Source organism: Esox lucius, chromosome 15 (assembly GCF_011004845.1).
Source record: "Esox lucius isolate fEsoLuc1 chromosome 15, fEsoLuc1.pri, whole genome shotgun sequence".
NCBI lineage: Eukaryota > Metazoa > Chordata > Actinopteri > Esociformes > Esocidae > Esox > Esox lucius.
Genome location: NC_047583.1, coordinates 33,002,433 through 33,022,349, shown reverse-complemented (window position 1 = coordinate 33,022,349; position 19,917 = coordinate 33,002,433). Strand labels below are relative to the sequence as shown.

Below are 19,917 nucleotides of genomic sequence, written 5' to 3'. Positions count from 1 at the left end.
ATACAGCCAACTTTAAACAATCATATGATTATAAAGTATGAAATGTCTTTGAAAGCTGATTTCCATGTTTATGTAAAAGTAACAAAAATCCTTTTGGTATGGTTACGCCAGTTGCAGTATTTTGAGTTTGGTTCGAGATATTTTTGTCATCTTTTCAGATTTAAATGGCTGAGAAATAGAGGTATATATGAAAATAATGAGACAAAGATAAATCATGTCACAACTTTTTACACCTTTAATGTGACCTATAAAGTGAACAATTCAATTGAAAAATAAAAAACTCACAACAACCTGGTTGCATAAGTGTGCACACCCTTAAACTAATACTTTGTTGTAGCACCTTTTGATTTTATTACAGCACTCAGTCTATTAGCATGGCACATCTTGATGTGGCAATATTTGCCTACTCTTCTTTGCAAATCTGTCAGATTGTGAGGACATCTCCTGTGCACAGCCCTCTTCAGATCACCCCAAAGATGTTCAATTGAATTCAATCTGGGCTCTGGCTGGGCCATTCCAAAATGTTAATCTGCTTCTGGTGAAGCCATGCTTTTGTGGATTTGGATATATGCTTTGGGTCGTTGTCATGCTGAAAGGTGAACTTCCTCTTCATCTTCAGCTTTCTAAAGGACACCTTAAGGTTTTGTGCCAAAATTGCCTGGTATTTGGAACTGTTCATAATTCGAAGAAATTAAATGCTCTAACTTTTTGTCTCTCTCATTGGCAAAGTGGACCAAATTGCAGATATTTGTAAAAGGTTTGCTAAATTAATTTCTGAAATCGCTGTAACTTTTGTTCTGAATTATACTTTTTTATAGTTTTTTTCACATTACAATAGCAGAGTACGTGAGGATGCTCACAATAATAAAGGTGTGGAAGTAGGTTGTTTGGGACAACTGTGACTTTTCAAAAAGTAATTAGAATGTTGGAGTGTAAACAATGGAAACTTCAGAAATCACATTGAAGTCAATTAAGTTTAGAAAGTTTGATAATTTAGAAAATATTTCAAAAAGTTTTATGCAAGCAATTTAATCCAGACCAGTCTGCACATTTTAAAAATTGAATGAAGTTTCTAACTTAAATGGTAGCATTCCAAAGAATAAGAAGTATGTCAAATACAATTTTTGCTGCGCAAGCCCCGTTAATGAATACAGTCAATAGGGAATGAATGGGGGGCAATGGGGAAATAATTGGGGTCTATGGGGAATGCATGCAAGTCAATGGCGAATGAATGGAGGTCAATGGGGAATGATTGGAGGTCAACAGGGAATGAATGGTAGTCCAAAACGGCAGGAAATCCGCTTCCGGATATATTTGTATTTGTGGTTGTGTTTTGTACTTTTGGGGGAGTATTTTTATTGGGGGTGTGTAATTGCATTTGTGGTATGTTTTTCACTTTTGGGGGGAATATTTTTATTGGGGGTGTGTAATTTTATTAGTGGTGTTTTGCACTTCTGTGCCACCGTGGAAAACACAATATTTTAACCTTTTGTAAGAAAACCATGACATTATATTTTACCAGATTAGAAAATTAGCATTGTACCACTGTCTAATTTATCACTTAAATTGTAGATTTGCCACGTGTACTAGCTAACAGCTCAGCACGCGGCAGCAAATTACCATGTGGTGGGCCTGGTAAAGGCCTAATCACATTCTCGTATCACATTCTCGTGATCACGTTGTTTTCAGCAACCAGTGCTACTTCCTTGCAATTGCAAAATGAGCCCCTAAGCTCCATATTCGATTTTCAAAACAACTTATTTGCGATTTTCAATAGAACCAGTTAACCTTATCCATCAGGGTCGCAGCACCATCTGTTGGAATATATCGTTGGTACAGTGGTTATCTTAGTAAGAACGTACTCTGTTAAAAATCAAGGGAGAAAGAGAAAGCTTTGATCGATCTCGTTGTAAAGATGATTGCTAGCGGCTATATATATTAAAGGGCATGTCTACCTAGCATGGATCACATTTCCACAAGAACCCCATGCCTAATGCTCAGTGTGAACATTCCACATTCCTGAGGTTGGGAGAGCATGACCTATAGAGAGAGAATCTAAACACATATCATTATTTTGTTCTCATTTTCTAGGCACATTTAACTTCCAATGAAACATACATTCATACAATTCCACAGGGAGAACTGAAAACAGTAGCATAGAAATGCCTAGAGGCCCCTATCTAGACATAATTAATCATTTTTTTAATATATATATCTCCATATAATAAGGCACTGACTAAAACACTGACCATTATTGTGATAGTTCTCGATGTCAATGTATTGTTATAATCATTTTCCACAGAAATGATTTGAATCATCAATAATCTGATTTGTAGATGTGCCTGATCTTAAATACATTTATTCTGGAAATATTGCAACAAAAGTCACAATCCTCAGACTCTTTATCCAAACATTTCCAAATGAGTATTGGGAATCTTGGGAAACTATAAATTATAAAAGGTACTATAGTATTGCAATGTTCTTGTGTCTAGGCAGGAAGATAGTTGCCAGAAATAAAGGTCTGCTGAAGTACTGATATTTGTGTATTTTTACCACTCATGAGGTTGCCAATGTTAATGCCTACTATAAGTTATTTTGGCATCTTGTCTCACCCATTCAAACATTATTTTCATTGGTCCCTTGCATAATTTCAGTGGTCCCCCACCAAAAGCAAAGGACAAACAAATGAACAGAAACCTCATCCCAAAAAATCTAAAGAAGGCAAAACAAATCAGGAGATGTCATGGATTGTTAAATAATTTATTAGAAAACCCATTTACATTTCCCCTCCCCCAAAACACCTAATCTGAGAAAGCGTTGAAAGAGCCAAGAGCTAGCAAGGAAGAAGGGAGTTATAGCAATCCTAAAGTAATTCACTTAATTATTTATGGCGGTAGTAAACAGGAAGCTAGGCTACGCTAGCCTGTGGGGCCAACGCAGCATTGCACAAGACAGCTAACCGAGACAGATGGGTAATTATTAGTTAGAGATGATTGGGTAGAAGAAAGACGCAGCCCACACACCTGGGTCAGTGCTTTTGCAGAGACAACGATGAGGAGTAATTTATGTGTAGAATATAATATGACAACAACTTATGAGTATAACAACGCAAGCTAGTTTCCCAGATATAGAAGAATAATCATTTTCTTGGATCATGTTTAATAAAAATGCTCTATCTATATTGGGCCATTTTCCTAAACACAAAGTTTGGTCTGGACTAAAATACTATTTCATTGCTCATTCTTGACTGAATAATTTTTTAGTCCAGGTTAAATCTGTGCCTGGGAAACTGGCCTTATTTGAATTAGTATAACCCTGTGATAATAATCAATGGTTGTAATTCTATAAGATCTGATTGCTGGACTTGTGAAAAGGCAGCCAGAGTATTTAATGTGTTATAAGAATAGTTTAAAGCGGACCTAACTGATGACGTCAACAACACCTTTACAGAGAATCCCTCATGGATCGAATGAAGATTCAGGCATGTTATTCATAGATGTATGATTGTACGTTCACTTTGTGTGTGTATGTTAGTGAGTATATGTATGCATCCTAGTCTAAATATGTTTGTGTTCCAGAGAGTGTGTACTGTGGGCAGACCACCATCCTGGGAGCCCTTGCTAGTAAGCGTGCCCAGCTGTATTACCTAGCTGATAAATCACATCTGAGTCCTAAATGCCTGCCTTGTACCCTGTGTAGTGCACTACTTTCACTGGGACCTGTTGGGACCCTGTAGTTGCTTTCATCAAAAGTAGTGCACTATGTATGTGCTGTTTGGGCTACAGGCCACCTGTCCCACGAAACACCCCAACACACAGCATTACAGGCACATAAACATTTTCTCGTATACACACGCAGACACACAAAAACCTCGCTGGACTGGCTGTTTGATGGGGTGTAGCACCGGGGACTGAGGTACTGTGGCTCTGCTAAAATGAATGATGATTGCCTCTGACGTGTTGTGTGAAACTCCACCCTCATAAATCATAGGAATGACTGGGTCCTGGCTCAGGGGTTGAAGCGCGTGAAGTTTGTGTATGTGTGCGAGAAACAGACAGACAGATAGAGAGCAAGTGTTTGCCAGCATGTGTGCGTGCGTTCATGCACATTTTTGTGCACGTGGCGACAGGGGACTTTTTGCCCCACGCGCATTTCACTTTCACTCTTATTCACTCTTTTCTGATGCTGTATGGGGATACCAGCAGGATCCAACGTGGGCGGTGAATCAAGTTTCTGCGTCGTAGCTCCAGACCCCCTATATCTCCTGCTTCCGCTGCCATCTCCTCAATCACCCTGGGTGGGTTGTAACATTTACAGATCTCTGATGGTTCCATACTGTTGTCGAAACGGCGACATCAACTGCAACAGCAGAACTACTCAGCTTGTGGCCTGTTGCACCATAGAGACACAGTTGAGATTGATGTCACTGTTGATGTTGGATGATGTAAAGAAAAGAGATGTATGAAGATGTATTTTTATCTTAACATCAAATCAACGTTTATCTGCCATTTGCACAGGATACAGTTTACGGTTCAAAGTACAACAACATTGTTACTCCGAAGCTCTCAAAAACAGAAACAGAAAGTATACAATAACAAAATGTGAGAAAACACAGAAAGAGAACTGTAACAGATGCAGCCAAATATATGCACACCCAAACAAATGTCTTAAATGTATTTGTTGTGGTTATTTCAGTTAACTTAAGTTTACAATAAAAATGTGGACAAATGTGCCTCTGGTACATGTACCAAATGGTTTGTTGTCTTGCTGAAAGACTGACAATTCAACAGTGACAAAGCATCTAAATCATTGGAAAATGAAAAAGTATTTAAGTCAATTATAGTTCTACAAATTTACAAATAATGAGCACCCCAAAATATTCACAGTTTTTACTGTATTTATTCATCACACCAAGTTACATCACACCCACATCATTACATTACTATCCCAGTGTGTAGCACAAAAAAGGTTACATAGTGCCCAATATTGCCACTCTTGGTACTGTAAATATGAGCAAAACATCCTGGAAAAAAATTCTGTTAATCCTCTTAGTCTTTTTTTGAAAATATTCACAAAAATTATGAAAATGAAAATAAAGAAAAAGTATATTCTAACATATATGCCACAATTATTAGCAGTCCTAGAAATTCTTATGAGTAAAATGTTTTTAGAAGCATGTTCCTATTCTTTTTTTAAGTTCACCTGAGTGATTTAGAACAATTATTTAGTAAGCCATGACTTCCTTTTTCACTTGGGTATAAATAAGAAGTGATAAACAGGCTAAATTCCTATAGTAATCCATCCCGAAGATACAGTAATGATGTACATCAAAAGGTTGTGGAGCTGCACAAATCAGGAAATGGCTATACAAAATAGCTCAACTGTTGAAAGTCCCCATTTCCGGGACATCTATCAGGACAATAATTAAGAACTTTTAAGCAACTGGAGAGCCTAGAAGAGGACGTGTGTCTATATTGGCCTCACGCACAGTGAGGAGGATGGTTGACCAAAGAATCTCCAAGGATCACAGCTGGAGAATTTCAGTTGTTAGTTCGGTCTTGGGGTCATAAATTCTCCAAATTTATGATCAGATGCCACCTACATAACTACATGTTTTGGAGGGTTGCATCAAACAACAAACTCAAGCACCTAATGTTTGCCAAACGTTACTGGAACTTTCAATGGGATCAGCTCCTATGGTCAGATGAGCTTTTTTGGATACAAACACCAGACCTACTGGGGCTCAGTTGATTTGTCTGTATAAATAAATACAAATACAAAAACAAATTAGATTAACAATTTTGAAGTTTGGTGGTGGATCTTTGGTGTTGTGGGGCTGTTTTTTTTCCAAAGGCCCTGGACAACTTGTTAGGATACATGGTATCATGGCCTCCTTCAAGTACCAGCAGATATGAAATAAAAACCTGACTGCCTCTGCCAGGAAGCTTAAACTGTACTGTGGTTGGATCTTCTTCACTGACCAGAGAGTCATGGTTTTGCCATGGTAATTTGAGTCCCCTGACCTAAACCCCATGGAAAACCTGTGGGATGAGGTGAAGAGGAGAGTCCACAAGTGTGGAACTTGGAATCTGAAGGATCTGGAAAAATTCTGTATAGAGGAATAATCTCTGATCACTTACCGTTTTCTCCAAACTTGAGCATTATAGGAAAACCCTCAGACCTTTTATCTTGGCAAAAGAAGGTTGCACGAAGTGTTCAATTAAGGGTTCCATTTATTGTGGCACATATACACCGATCAGCCATAACATTATGACCACTGAGAGGTAAAGTGAATAACACTGATAATCTCGTTATCATGGCACCTGTCAGGGGGTGGGACATATTAGGCAGCAAGTGAACATTCTGTCCTCAAAGTTGATGTGTTAAAGCAGGAAAAATTGGCAAACGTAAGGATCTGAGCGTCTTTGACAAAGGCCACATTGTGATGGCTAGACGACTGGGTCAGAGCATCTCCAAAACCCCAGCCCTTGTGGGGTGTTCCCGGTCTGCAGTGGTCAGTATCTATCAAAAATAGTCCAAGGAAAGAAAAGCGGTGAACCAGTGACAAGGTCAGGGCCAATGCTCATTGATGCACATGGGATGCGAAGACTGGCCCGTGTTGTCCGAACAAACAGACAAGGTACTGTAGCTCAAATTGCTGAAAAAGTGAATACTGGTACTGATAGAAAGGTGTTTAAAAAAAAAAAAAAGGGGGACCTACACAATATTAAGCAGGTGGTCATAATGTTATGGCTGATCGGTGTGTATTTGAGAAACATATTAGGTTTATGATATTTTTTTATTTTTAAATAAAAGTTAGATTTTTGTTCATATTTAGAATAATATATCAAGAGGCTAAACAATTAAGAATATTTTTTTCACTGCCCGTTTTGCTAATTTTTACCAAGGGTGCCAATATTATTGGAGGGGCTGAAATGCATACTGTCTTGTACATTGAAATCCATGCTATCTTGCTTCTCTGTGCCAGGTACCATGTAATCACATGAAGGCCATAAGATTATGCAGTACTAGGCAAAAGTTTGGGCACACTTACTGTGTCCTAACTGATGACTGATTCTGTATCTCTTTCTCATCCTTCCTTCCATTTCTCAATGTTCCCCCGATGCACATTGCCACCTATGCTTTTTATGCTTCTTAAAATGCTAATAACTCAACCAGGAGGACGGTGACAACGAACACCGAAGCCCGCCCAAACAAGTTGGTAGCAACTTCGGATGGAGTTGTGAGAAAAGATTAAAATTGGTTTACTTTACACAAGTAAATCATGTATTTAACCTTAGTACAGCAATTCAACTTTCAAAATGTTCACCTTTTGTTGCACATAAAATCAGACTTATTTATTATGTTCAGTTATACATGCATGTGGTTTTTTTGTATGTGTTTAAAAAAACATTTAACCAAATTCAGCTGTGAAAGAGACCTGGGTCTCAGTTGATTTGTCTTTAGAAATACATTTAAATATTTTGCTAAATTGTAAATTAGAAACAAATTAGAAAAACAATTGGTCCCTAAACTGCATGTTGGATTTACTGCACCACTTTCTTCATAGTAAAGCTGTTGCATTAATCAGAAGTCTACTGTGGTCTCAACAGAGACCAGGGTTCAATTCCCTTGTCCTGCTTTCCCAATTTTCCCCTCCTAAATAATTGACTGTTAAATACCCTTATACAATATCAATAATATGTATTAATTATCAAGTATTCAAAACATATTTGTGGGTTTCTGAATGGAGTGTTATAAGTTTTGAAGGCCGGACTCAGCAGCGCCTGATCTAGGATCAGCTCCACCCTGTATCTCCATATGATCTAAAACCGTGTTTCAGTTACTGTACCACAAAGAGAATTTTGCGCTGCTCACTGCACCCCTGAAGTACCACCTCAAGTTAATTTTACAAGTAAGCCTATGGTGTTATGACTGTTCTCACGTACCCTGTGGATTGGCCAAGTACCCCCAGGGGACCTAGTACCCCTGGTTGGGAACCACTGATCAAAAAGGCTAAATTGATCTTAGATCAGCACTTTTATTCTGATACGCTTGATACACATACTATCACAGATCTTTATCCATTACCAGCCAGACTTCCTGTGCTTTTCCTCTTTCAAAGGTCCTTGAAAGAAAAATCAGGGCCAATCCCTGTGCCAGGCACTTAACTTGTTCTCTATGGGACAGGACGGGCAGAATAAAAGCTTGATTATGAATACATTGATTTTCTGCCTGCCAGAGAAATCTCCTAATATATATTCATATTGATCTCTTAAATAAAATACCTGCCTCACCCTTTATTTATGAAACTCATTCCGAAGACGGCTTGCATACATAATGTGTTGTTCGCTTTGTGTAACGGGCCATGTACACTAGGCATGTTGATTTTTCGTGTGCCTACGCTTGGTTAGGATATTTTATTTTGTTATCAACGAGGGAAGTATACATTGATTCGCTTATGTATCCAGTAGTAATATGATGTGAATATTTTTTTTTAGCACAGGTAAGGATATGGGATAATTAGGTTAATAAAAGTAAACCAAATAAATCTAATTCAAATTGTTCTATATGCGGACCATGTAGCTACAGTGTTATAGTGTAGCAGCTAGTGTAGTATTTGCATATTTGATTACGACGTATTAGATATATGTGCATTAGTCATCATAAAATCCACTAGGTATGCCAATAGCCTCGAACACGTCTACCCACGTCCCTTTCTTTGTTTGAACATTATACATTTCTGGAAATCCAGACACAACAATGATTCGTTTTTCCCCCATGTTCGTTGTAGGAAAAATTGTATAGTAGGAACTTTTCACAGGGATACTGTGGACTGGTGGAACAGACTAACCTTTTCTGATTTGCTATCACTCAATGCCATCTAGCGAAATTGTCTCAAATTTGCATATTATGAAATTAAGCTCTATTTTCCTGCATCTCTCACACCAGCTTCGCGCTGCCAGGTATCCCACAGTGCCCTGCGCACACGGTCACATGACTCCATTGACAAATCATGTGAGGTGACATTTCGGTAGCCACATTTTATCTTTCAAATGCCTAGTGTACAGGGCCCGTAAGTGCAGTGTATGTTTGTGTGTGTGTGTGTGTGTGGGGGGTGAGTGTGTGTTTTGGAGTGTATGTTTGCAGGCATAGCAATGTACGTGTGCGTGTGTGTGTGTGTGGGAACATGCGTATCAACATTTTCTTGGACTTGACAGGAGGTTGCAAGATTTCTCACTATTTTAAGGGGTTTTATGTCAGGGTTGTTGATAATACAGTAGGGAGAACGAGTATTTGATACACTGCCGATTTTCCAGGTTTTACTACTTACAAAGCATGTAGAGGTCTGTAATTTTTATCATAGGTACACTTCAACTGTGAGAGTCGAAAACAGAAAACCTGCAAAATCGTATCAAATACTTGTTCTCCCCACTTTGTGATACCTTTGGTAGCTGATTGGTGTGAGTATGGAGCTAATGTCAATCAAAAAGGCGCAACACGCATCTCACGATTTGCACTTATGAACATCAGGAGTTTGCAAATGACAAATCCTGCTTTATAGATAAAACTCAGTTTTTGCAGGTTCAACTCTGTTTTTGTGGATACAACTCTGTTTTTACAAATACAACTCAATTTCTAAAAATACAAATCAATTTCTACAGATACAAGTCCATAAGATACAAAACCATTTCTACAGATTCAACTCCGTTTTTAGCTATAGGCATGGACATTGTATTAAACCAATCACAAAATTCTTATTGACAACATGACTTTTAGGTCACATGCCTTATGTTCAAAATAAATTTAAGTGAATGTAAAGGTGTATGTATGCACATTATTGTTTTGCTTCTTTCCATATACATAAAGATAAAATTATATCAAGTCTGTGTAAGTAAATCATAGAAAATATTGGCTGCTGGGTATTAGACCACCTCCTTGGTATAATATTGCATGCCATCTGCAAGGAAGCTTGATATTGTTGAATTGCAAAGGATAAATTACACTAACAAAAAGCTTTATTTGCACACATGAATGCTATGTAAACCATTTCAAAGCATGATTTACATTAGCCTACATATTGAAATATACAGTTTTTCAAAATACAGCCATGTCAATATAGAAAAGTCATTTGTTGATTGTATTGGACACTTTGGGCTACTTATGAATTAATCTCGTATGTTCAATCGTTATCCTTCTGGCCCACAGTCAGCACACAGCTTAAGGGGTTTGTGTGAGCAGCATGGTTGATTTGCCAGAAAGGAGCCCAGATACAATATTCCCGACAACACCTTGACACACCTCACTGCTTCTGGCACACTGTAATTTGGAGTGATTAGACAAAATAGAACTTTATGGTTACAACCATCAGCACTATGTTTGGAGAGGGGTCAATAAGACCTATAGTGAACAGAATACCATCCCCACTGTGAAGGATGGTGATGTTTTGGTTGTGTGTGAGCTCTAAAGGCATGGGGAATCTTGTGAAAATTGATGGCAAGATGAATGCATGTTATCAGAAAATACTGGCAGACAATTTGCATTCTTCTGCATGAAAGCTGCGCATGGGACACTCTTGGACTTTCCAGCATGGCAATGACCCTAAGCACAAGGCCAAGTTGACCCTCCAGTGGTTACAGCAGAAAAAGGTTAAGGTTCTGAAGTGGTCATCACAGTCTCCTGACCTTAAGATAATTGAGCCACTCTGGGGAGATCTCAAAGTTGCGGTTCATGCAAGACAACCAATATTTTTGTCAAGACCAATGGGCAGCTACAGTATCTCACAAAAGTGAGTACACCTCTCACATTTTTGCTAATATTTGATTATATCTTTTAATGTGACAACACTGAAGAAATGACACTTCAATGCTACAATGTAAAGTAGTGAGTTAACAGCTTGAATAAGTGTAAGTGTACATTTGCTGTCCCCTCAAAATAACTGTACATTTTCACTTAGGGGTGTACTCACTTTTGTTGCCAGCGGTTGTACATTGATGGCTGTGTGTTGAGTTATTTTGAGGGGACAGAAAATGTACACTGTTATCCAAGCTGTACACTCAGTGTAATTTCACATGAAAAGATATAATCAAATATTTGCAAAAAGGTGAGGGGTGTACTCACTTTTGTGAGATACTCTATACAACCTACAGGAATTTGGGGCCTCATAGACAACTATTACAAAAGACTGCATGCTGTCACTGATGCTAAAGGGGACAATATACAGTATTAAGAACTAAGGGTATGTAGACTTCTGAACAGGGGGCAGTTAATTTTTTCTTTGTTGCCATATTTTATTTTTGTGTGATTCTGTTATGACTTACAGTTGAATGTGAATCCCTTAAGAAATAAAATACATATGTTTTGCCTGCTCACATGTTTTCTTTACAAATGGTATATATATTGTCAATTCTCCAAAAGGTATGCAAACTTTTGAGCACAACTGTAAATAAATGTCAGACTACAACAAACAGGTACTGAAGCCCAGACAATTTTATTTTGTTGGAAATGAAATAATGACATAAAAGCAATATCAAAATCTAAATGTTTAATTAACATGAATAAATAATGTACATTCTTAAATGTTTCCTACATATAAAATGTACAGTCCTGCATTTTAGTCACCCCTCCTGCCAGCTCCAAGATCAGAGGTAAGACCTTATGTGATCAATTTATTTGTTGCAGGCCTTCATAGTCAGTTTCCTGAGTCAAAATGTTATGATGGTGATAACAAGCTAATCTTGACTTCCGAACATCCATCCATCCATCTTCTTCCGATTATCCGGGGCCAGGTTGCGGGGGCAGCAGTCTAAGCAGAGATGCCCAGACTTCCCTCTCCCTAGACACTTCCTCCAGCTCTTCCGGGGGGACACCGAGGTATTCCCAGGCCAGCCGGGAGACATAGTCCCTCCAGCGTGTCCTAGGTCTTCCCCCGGGGTCTCCTCCCAGTGGGACGGGCCTGGAACACCTTCCCGGGAAGGCATCCAGGAGGCATCCGAAACAGATGCCCAAGCCACCTCAGCTGACCCCTCTCGATGTGGAGGAGCAGTGGCTCTACTCTGAGCTCCTCCCGGGTGACCGAGCTTCTCACCCTATCTCTAAGGGATCGCCCAGCCACCCTGCGGAGAAAGCTCATTTCGGCCGCCTGTATCTGCGATGTTGTCATTTCGGTCATGACCCAAAGCTCATGACCAGAGCCTTGCGGCTCAGCTCTTTCTTCATCACGACAGACCGATACATTGACCGCATTACTGCAGAAGCTGCACCGATCCTTCTGTCAATCTCCCGTTCCATCCTTCCCTCACTCGTGAACAAGACCCCTAGATACTTAAACTCCTCCACTTGAGGCAGGAACTCTCCACCAACCTGAAGTGAGCAAGCCACCCTTTTCTGACTGAGGACCATGGCCTCGGATTTGGAGGTACTCATTTTCATCCCAACCGCTTCACACTCGGCTGCAAACCGTCCCAGTGCATGCTGAAGGTCCTGGTTTGAAGGGGCCAACACGACAACATCATCCGCAAAGAGCAGAGACGAAATCGTGTGGTCCCCAAACCTGACACCCTCTGGCCCCTGGCAGCCCTGCCGGAGTCCAACACGCACTGGGAACAAGTCTGACTTACTGCCGGCAATGCCAAACAAGCTCCTGCTTTGGTCGTACAGGGACCTGACAGCCATTAGCAAAGGACCCAGGACCCCATACTCCTGAAGCACCCTCCACAGGATGCCGCGATGGACACAGTCGAATGCCTTCTCCAAATCCACAAAACACATGTGGATTGATTGGGCAAACTCCCATGAACCCTCCAGCACCTTGTAGAGCAGGGGTGGGTAATATTTTTCACTAGGGGGCCACACCTAACATGCCAGAGAGCATCGTGGGCCAGATTACTTTTTTAACCAACATGCCTAAAAAACACACAACATAGCTAACTCTGTTAACTTGCATATAATATTTATGCATATTTATTTTCCATGTAACACCGTTTTCATAATTGAATTGAATTTACTTTAACAATGTTTTTATATTTTATTTTCTGTTATTATTATTATTATTATAACAACTGTTATTGGCAAAGGCCTAAAAAATAACTTTTTAGGGTTATTACTCAACCGAAATGTTTCAACACATATTTGCCTTAAAACTTTACTTTCAACTCAACAGAGTAAGCTACATTACATAAGATATAGTGTATAACAGTTATTTTTGCCGTCATCTAACTTAATACAGTATATTTTTTGTAATACGTGCTTTTAACGACGGCGATTCCAGCAGCCCAGACCCAAGAAATCAACTTTTAGGGCTACACAATATGAACAGGAGAGCCTCATGGGCGTTGACAAGTTAGGTGAAGTAAGGAGTCATTTCTGTTGAAGGAGTGTGCGGTACTGTTGAAGCAGTGTGCGGAACTGCTGCAAGATGTTCATCAGAGAGGCTGCATCTGCGCTTGGACTTGTTGAATTGTAGCATCGGTTGACAGTTTTTGTATTTCACTCTCAGCTTGCTCTGGAAGTGCCTCTGCAAATTGTACTCTGTGACATTAGCTTAACATATTAAGCAAGTTGCTTTACCTGCGACATCTGCAAATAAATATTTTCGTTATCAACTTTTCTTAGGCTCATTTCCAGAGATTGCTAGCCATCAATTGTGTATAGTACGTACAAATGATAACTTCCGCACGTGGATTGTGGTGCTGGTCCCATACGTATCATAGCAACGCAAATACCTTGTTTCAACTTACAGGTATTTTAAACAGACAGTATGATACTGCTGTACTTATTACTGGGAGTGCCACGGGACCTTTAATTTTAAAATAAATGAATATGCAACAGTAAATAAAGTAACGTAATCTGTGGACCTCGTCAGGTATTTTTTTTTTTTTATTATTTTAAAAGTTTTGGATGTATCGCGGGCTGGATAGAATGACTCAACGGGCCGGATCCGGCCCAAGGGCCTTATCTTGCCCAGGTCTGCTCTAGAGTGTCTATGTCCATGTGGGGTAAAGCAAAGAGTCTCTGGGAGAACCAACTGACTGGGTTTTTAAACCAGGGATGTGTGATGCGATTGGTTAATGGAAAAAGAAACAGGTGGTGCAATAAGGAGGGGTGTCCACTGATTGGTCCACCTCAGCAGTCAGGCGATGCACTCATGAATGCCAGGTGGGAAACACCAACTAGCACAATCAGGAACATAAAGGACACCTGGGGAAACGGCAGGAGGGGAAAAACACAAACGCACATACAGGGTACCTGTATGCATAACAATTGCCTGCAAAGGATTCTTGACAAAGTATTAAAAATGTACATTTAATATATGATTGTGTTAATTTGTCTGGAAATAAGGGGACCGTGTATGAAAATGCATAACTTCAACTGCATCTCCGTTGTTTCATTTAAAATAATTTGTGGTGGCCTACAGAGACAAAATTATGAAAATGTGGTCCATGTCCAAATATTTCTGTACCTACCACTTCACTATATTTCTATCTGTCCATCAACAAAGTGACATTCAGGTAATCTTCATCAGATTCAGACAACATTTTCTTCTGCTTAGTTTTCTGTCTTTAATTTGCACAGTTTCTGTATAACATTTCTGTAAACTATCTCAACAACCTGGACTAGCTAATACTCATTTGATAAGGGAAGATGGTGAGGAGAAGTTGTATTATTGTTTATAGGTAGGATTCTACACAGTGTCGCTTTAAATGTAATGGTAACTGAGAGGTTGTGAGGTTCACTGCCATGTAATCAGAATACAGCAGTATTAAGACCATGACATTAATAGATTAAATTAGCTTTAAAACTATAGTGAGGGCTCTTTTACATCTGTAATACTAAAGTATCATAGAAAATTAAATTTTCAATTGAGCCAACATATGCAGCCTTTATCATGTCTCCACTAACATGAGAACATTACCTTGAGATTTTAATCATGGTATAGTGCTGTACATTTGAAACATGGGTTAAATAGAACCCTTTATATTTTATTTCCCCAGGTTTTTATTGTAGTGATAGTTGCTTTTTGATACTATTTCTTTAAATCCCTATGAGTCCAAGAAAACACAGTAAGAAATGTATATTGTATTCATAATAAAAACACTGTACTTCAACCGTCCAATGAGCATTACATTTCCTGCCCACCACACAAGCTATTCTTTGATTTGGCTTTGTTTAGCGATCTTTGTGTTGAACAAAAGGCAAGCAGTTTGATGATGACATCAATGGGCAACTCATCTCTCAGATGCTATTTTGAGCACTTATGACACATGTCCAATCTCCATTGTGAACTCTGCCTCTGAAGTGTTGAAAAGCATTACTCCTCTATTCCACTCTCAGGCTTTTATTACCTGATATCTCCACTTCTACTGTCTTCATCAGACCTTGGTACTGAGTCACAGTACCTCAAAGCTTCACTGTATACTTATTTCATGTATTTTTCCACAAATAGATTGCCACACTAGATTATAGTGTTGGATGGTAACTACCGCAAATGTCAAGAGGTCTCAACTATTCAATTTTGTACAATCAATGTGACTTGTGTCCAATAACCTATTGAGGTCAGACCACTTAGTTTGTTTTGTTTCTGTTTTGTTTCACAGTTCTGATTGGAAGAGCCCCAGATCGGCACTCACTCCCATTGGCCTCGTTGCTGTCCTTCGCCCTCTGCTCGTGTCTACTGCTGCTCTACAGATGATGAGCACAATGCACAGTGTTCCCTGTCTGCCAAGACAGGCTACTGCCCCGACTTGCGCCTCCCTTCTTCTTTCCCCGCCTTCGTATCCCTTCACTACATCTCCCCCTCCTCCTCACAGCTACCCATCCACTTTTCCCTTTTCATCGCTACCCCTGTTTTTGACACTAATCCATGCCTCAGTTTTCCCATTCCGCCCGGCTATGCTTGTTAAAGTTTTGTAACTGAGTCTCGCTTGATTGATTCTTCCTCCCTCTCTCACTCTCTCATTTTTCTTTTCAACAGTCACACCTTTATTGTCAGATGGTTCAGCCATTTCTTCTTTCAACCAATGTTGCTGTTTTGGACTGGGGCAAGGTTGTTACCTCTATGGCCTTGAGACCTTTTGAAACAAAATATCACTCCTACTTCATGCTTTTATTCATTCTCACACACTCTTCCATCAATCCCCCTAATCTTAACACCACTCTGCCCCCACGTGACCCATGACCCCGTATACTGGACAAATACCATGTGTCGGACACTCTACCAAAGATGAGGAAGAAACTGAGGGAAATAAGGAAAGGATGGTAGGGATAGGAGCTTAGAATGATAAGTTTGACATTGGAAAGGGGAGGGATCCCCCTCCTTATTGAACCCTCCCCTTCGCCTCCTTGGCCTCAGCGCAAGGGAGCTGTCGATCATCTAGGCAGACTGAGTGACTGACAGATAAAGGAATCTAGGGAAGGAATCTGAGTAAATGCTCCTGTTGGCCTCTCCTCTACAGGTCGCGGCCATAGATGACCTGCATTGGACTGTACATGTACAGTACATTTCTCTATATATGAATATATTACAAAAGTTGAAATCAAACTAAAAAAAGAAATACTAAGAAAAAAACACTTGTGGACATGGGCAACTTTACAGGCTATGACAAAGCGAAACTAAAGAAGCACAAATTTATACAATGTATAGTTTTTTTGTTTTTTTTTCCTTGTGGTTTTGCTCTATATATTGTCTCAATCGACCCTATACGCTACACTTCGTATTCTTAGGCCTTTTTTCAGGGAGTGGGTAAAAATTATTTAAAGGACTGCTGGAGAAAGGTGGTCATTGGGAATGAAAGGCCGTGGTTGTTTTTGGTGGGCACCCTTTGCCTAGCCCGCTTGAGCACTATAGACTGGGTCAGGTCAGTCACCTTTGTTACACCCACCACCTCCATATTCACCAACACATCGACTTGAAAGAGATAAGCTTCCCCACTTCATCACACTTAGCCAGTCAAATCCTCACTCCCTGTACACCTCCACCCCCAAGCTGATCAAATTTCAGCCATTCATAGGATCTCTGACTGGCTGAAACCAATGGAACATTGACTTTGTGCTTCCTATACAGGGAGTAGTTGGATGTGATATGACATTTATTTTAACTGCATTTAAATGCGGCTTCAACGGAATATAATTCGGACAGAGGGTCAAGACCCAACAAGAGGACAAACGGGTGAGGTAGGCGGGGAAACAGATTCAATTGACGGATTCTATTTCACGGGTTTCCGATGATGAATGTCATGTGTAGGAGTCAAGAAATAACTTAATCAACGGAAGCGATTGCGCTCGGGAAGGGACCGTTTCCTACTATTACTGTATCAGCCGATTGAGGTTGAATGTCTATGATGTAATCTTAGTTTATTTAAGATGAGTACTCATTTCATATTGTTATAGTATGATTGTGTTTCTGTGTGGAGCAATACTCATTCACTATCAGCTCACGTAGTTAGTTCGTGCACTTCTTTATTCATCTGTCCACATTCTATGAGCAAACCTGTTCACCCAGTTAAGATAAGAAGTCTTATAAACCCCTACCCATTGTTGCACAAAAAGCCGGAACTCATTTCGATTGCAGATTCTTGACCATGCAGATTTTGAAGGATTTTTTTTTTTCACAGTAAACGCTTCAGATGTCTTCTCAATAAGAAATTACCTTTAAAGGCTATATTGTCGAGTATGTGTGATCTGACTGAATCCCAGCCAAAGTAATTGGGCCCAAGACCCAAACAACATGTCGACCTGACTGATGATGCAGAAACATATAATTGGCTAGTGCTTCCTCTTAAGATTAATTTCCTGTATTCGTAAAACTGCAGCCTCCTACTATGCTCTCAAGGCTCCTTTGGGGTACATTTGAGTGGATTGCATAGGTAGCTCCATCTTGCCCTCTAATAGGCCAGGTGGCAAATTTACCATAGTACTTCTATGTTTCAAGTCCTGTCAGATCTTCTCAATCCCTACTTAAGGGTTAAGTAGGGATTCAGAGATACTGTTATGTCTAGGTTATCAGCTGTCATTGTCTGAAAAATTCTACCAAAACCTCTTTTTACTGTATTTCATTTTCCCAATTTACATTTCTTAACAAGGGAATCTTGTTCATATACATTAAAAATACATGGATGACCACAAACTGTGTGCCTCTAAGACATGCTTCAATAATCTTTTTAAAAATGGGCTATGGGCCCTCAATTTTGGATTTCAATTGCATTTTGGCTGTCTTTTTGGTGTCTCTCATCAAATCGGAATGGCTTTTTAGGTCCCAAAAGCATTTCAAGCTCACAGAAAGAATTTAAAGAATTTAAAATTAATGTTGGTGGGAGGCATCTTCTGTGTCACTACTATTCAGTTAAGTTTACTGTAACTAACCGATGTAACAATAACTCATGTCGTTAAGAAGCTGCTCTTCCAATTTTGGCATCTCAGGTCATGTCAGTAAGAGGTCAGGTGTTGTAGCTCTGTGTTCAGTGCAGTGTGCATGTACAACTCGGAATGAAGAAAAGTTTAACTTCATAAGTCTGGGTGAACTAGCGCTTTATTTACAGTGCCTATAGAAAGGCTACACCCACGTTGAACTTTTTTTTAATTTAGTTGTCAGTGCTTCATAGTTTCATGCATTTAAGATTTTTTTATCAGTTATTACCATATTGCCCATTTTGTTTTACATGACCCCACCCCACTTAGTTAATACTTTGTGGAACCACTGTTGACGCTGATTACATCTTTACTCTACCACAGTGAGTCTGTTGGTATAGTTTTCTACCACCTTTATACACCTTGATTTAGCAATATCAAGTTAATTGGGGATTATAAATCTGTCAGGCCAATCATTTTCAATTGGATTTAGGTCAGGGATTTGACTAGGCAGTTGAACACCATTTGCATTTTTCATTAGCCACTCCACTGTAGATTTGATTGTGCGCTAAGGTTTATTGTCATGCTGAAATTCTTCAGTACCTGTTTCAGTTTTTTTGCACAGGGCAGCAGGTATAAGTAGCTGCTGATAATGTGAAACTTCCTCATAACGTTCTGCCCCCCGACACCACACATACATATTATGTTTTTTGATGTGACGTGTTTGGTTTTTGCCAAATGTAACACATTGCATTTAGGCCCAAAAGTTCCATTTTAGTTTTGTCAGACCAGAGAACTATTTGCCAAATGGGTACAGAATCTACAGTGTTATTTGGCATAGTGCAAATGGGATTCAAGGCAGTCTTTTTTGAGTAATGGCTTCCTTCTTGCCATTATTTATAAAGGACAGATTTGTGGAGGGTTTGGAATATTATTGTAACTTGCACACTAAAATCTATAGCTCTGTCATAGTTGCCATTGGCCAATGGGTAGCTTTTCTGATCAGTGTCCTACTTGCTCAGTTATCCACTTTGTTGAGCTGGCCTGATCTAGAAGGGTTCATGTGGTGTAGAGTTCTCTGGCATGAAAATGTGTGCCCGTTCCAACCCAAACCATTAACTCAAGCCCGCCCAGACCTGTAGGTCTGTAACTCTAAAAAAGGCAGATTTTCTATATATAATAATAATACTTTTTTTAACAAACTGTTTTTCTAACATGGCAGATACTGCCATTAGCAAAGTGAGAAAGAGGGAACCTTGCCTTTTACAAAGAATAATAAATATACTATACCAGTCAAATGTTTGGACAGACCTACTCATTCAAGTGTTTAGATTCTTCAAATTACCCACCCTTTGCTTTGATGACAGCTTTGCAGTTTACCACGGCCTTGTTTGTTCGTTTTTATCTAGGGTGCCTATAATTCTGTAAATATAATTAAAAAAACATTTACTATACATCCATGAATGCAAGTTGGTGAATCTACCAATTCAGATATTTTTTGTAGTTTAATGTACATTTTCAGTAAACAATAATAACATAAAATCCCCTTAGAAGTGTAAAGTATGATGTGTA

At 39.4% G+C, this 19,917-nt stretch overlaps 1 protein-coding gene across 4 annotated transcripts in view; it reads left to right on the top strand.

Annotated features, from left to right (window-relative positions):
- LOC105030282 (MAM domain-containing glycosylphosphatidylinositol anchor protein 1) overlaps window positions 1–19,643 on the top strand; it is a 439,262-nt gene extending 419,619 nt beyond the window's left edge. For all 4 annotated transcript variants that reach the window (XM_013133057.4, XM_020053829.3, XM_020053828.3 and 1 more), the window contains exon 19: window positions 15,597–19,643. In XM_013133057.4, coding sequence (XP_012988511.2) covers window positions 15,597–15,691 — 95 coding nt within the window. In that variant the 3' untranslated portion in view covers window positions 15,692–19,643. The remainder of the gene's footprint in view (window positions 1–15,596) is intronic.
- Window positions 19,644–19,917: the final 274 nt, after the last annotated feature.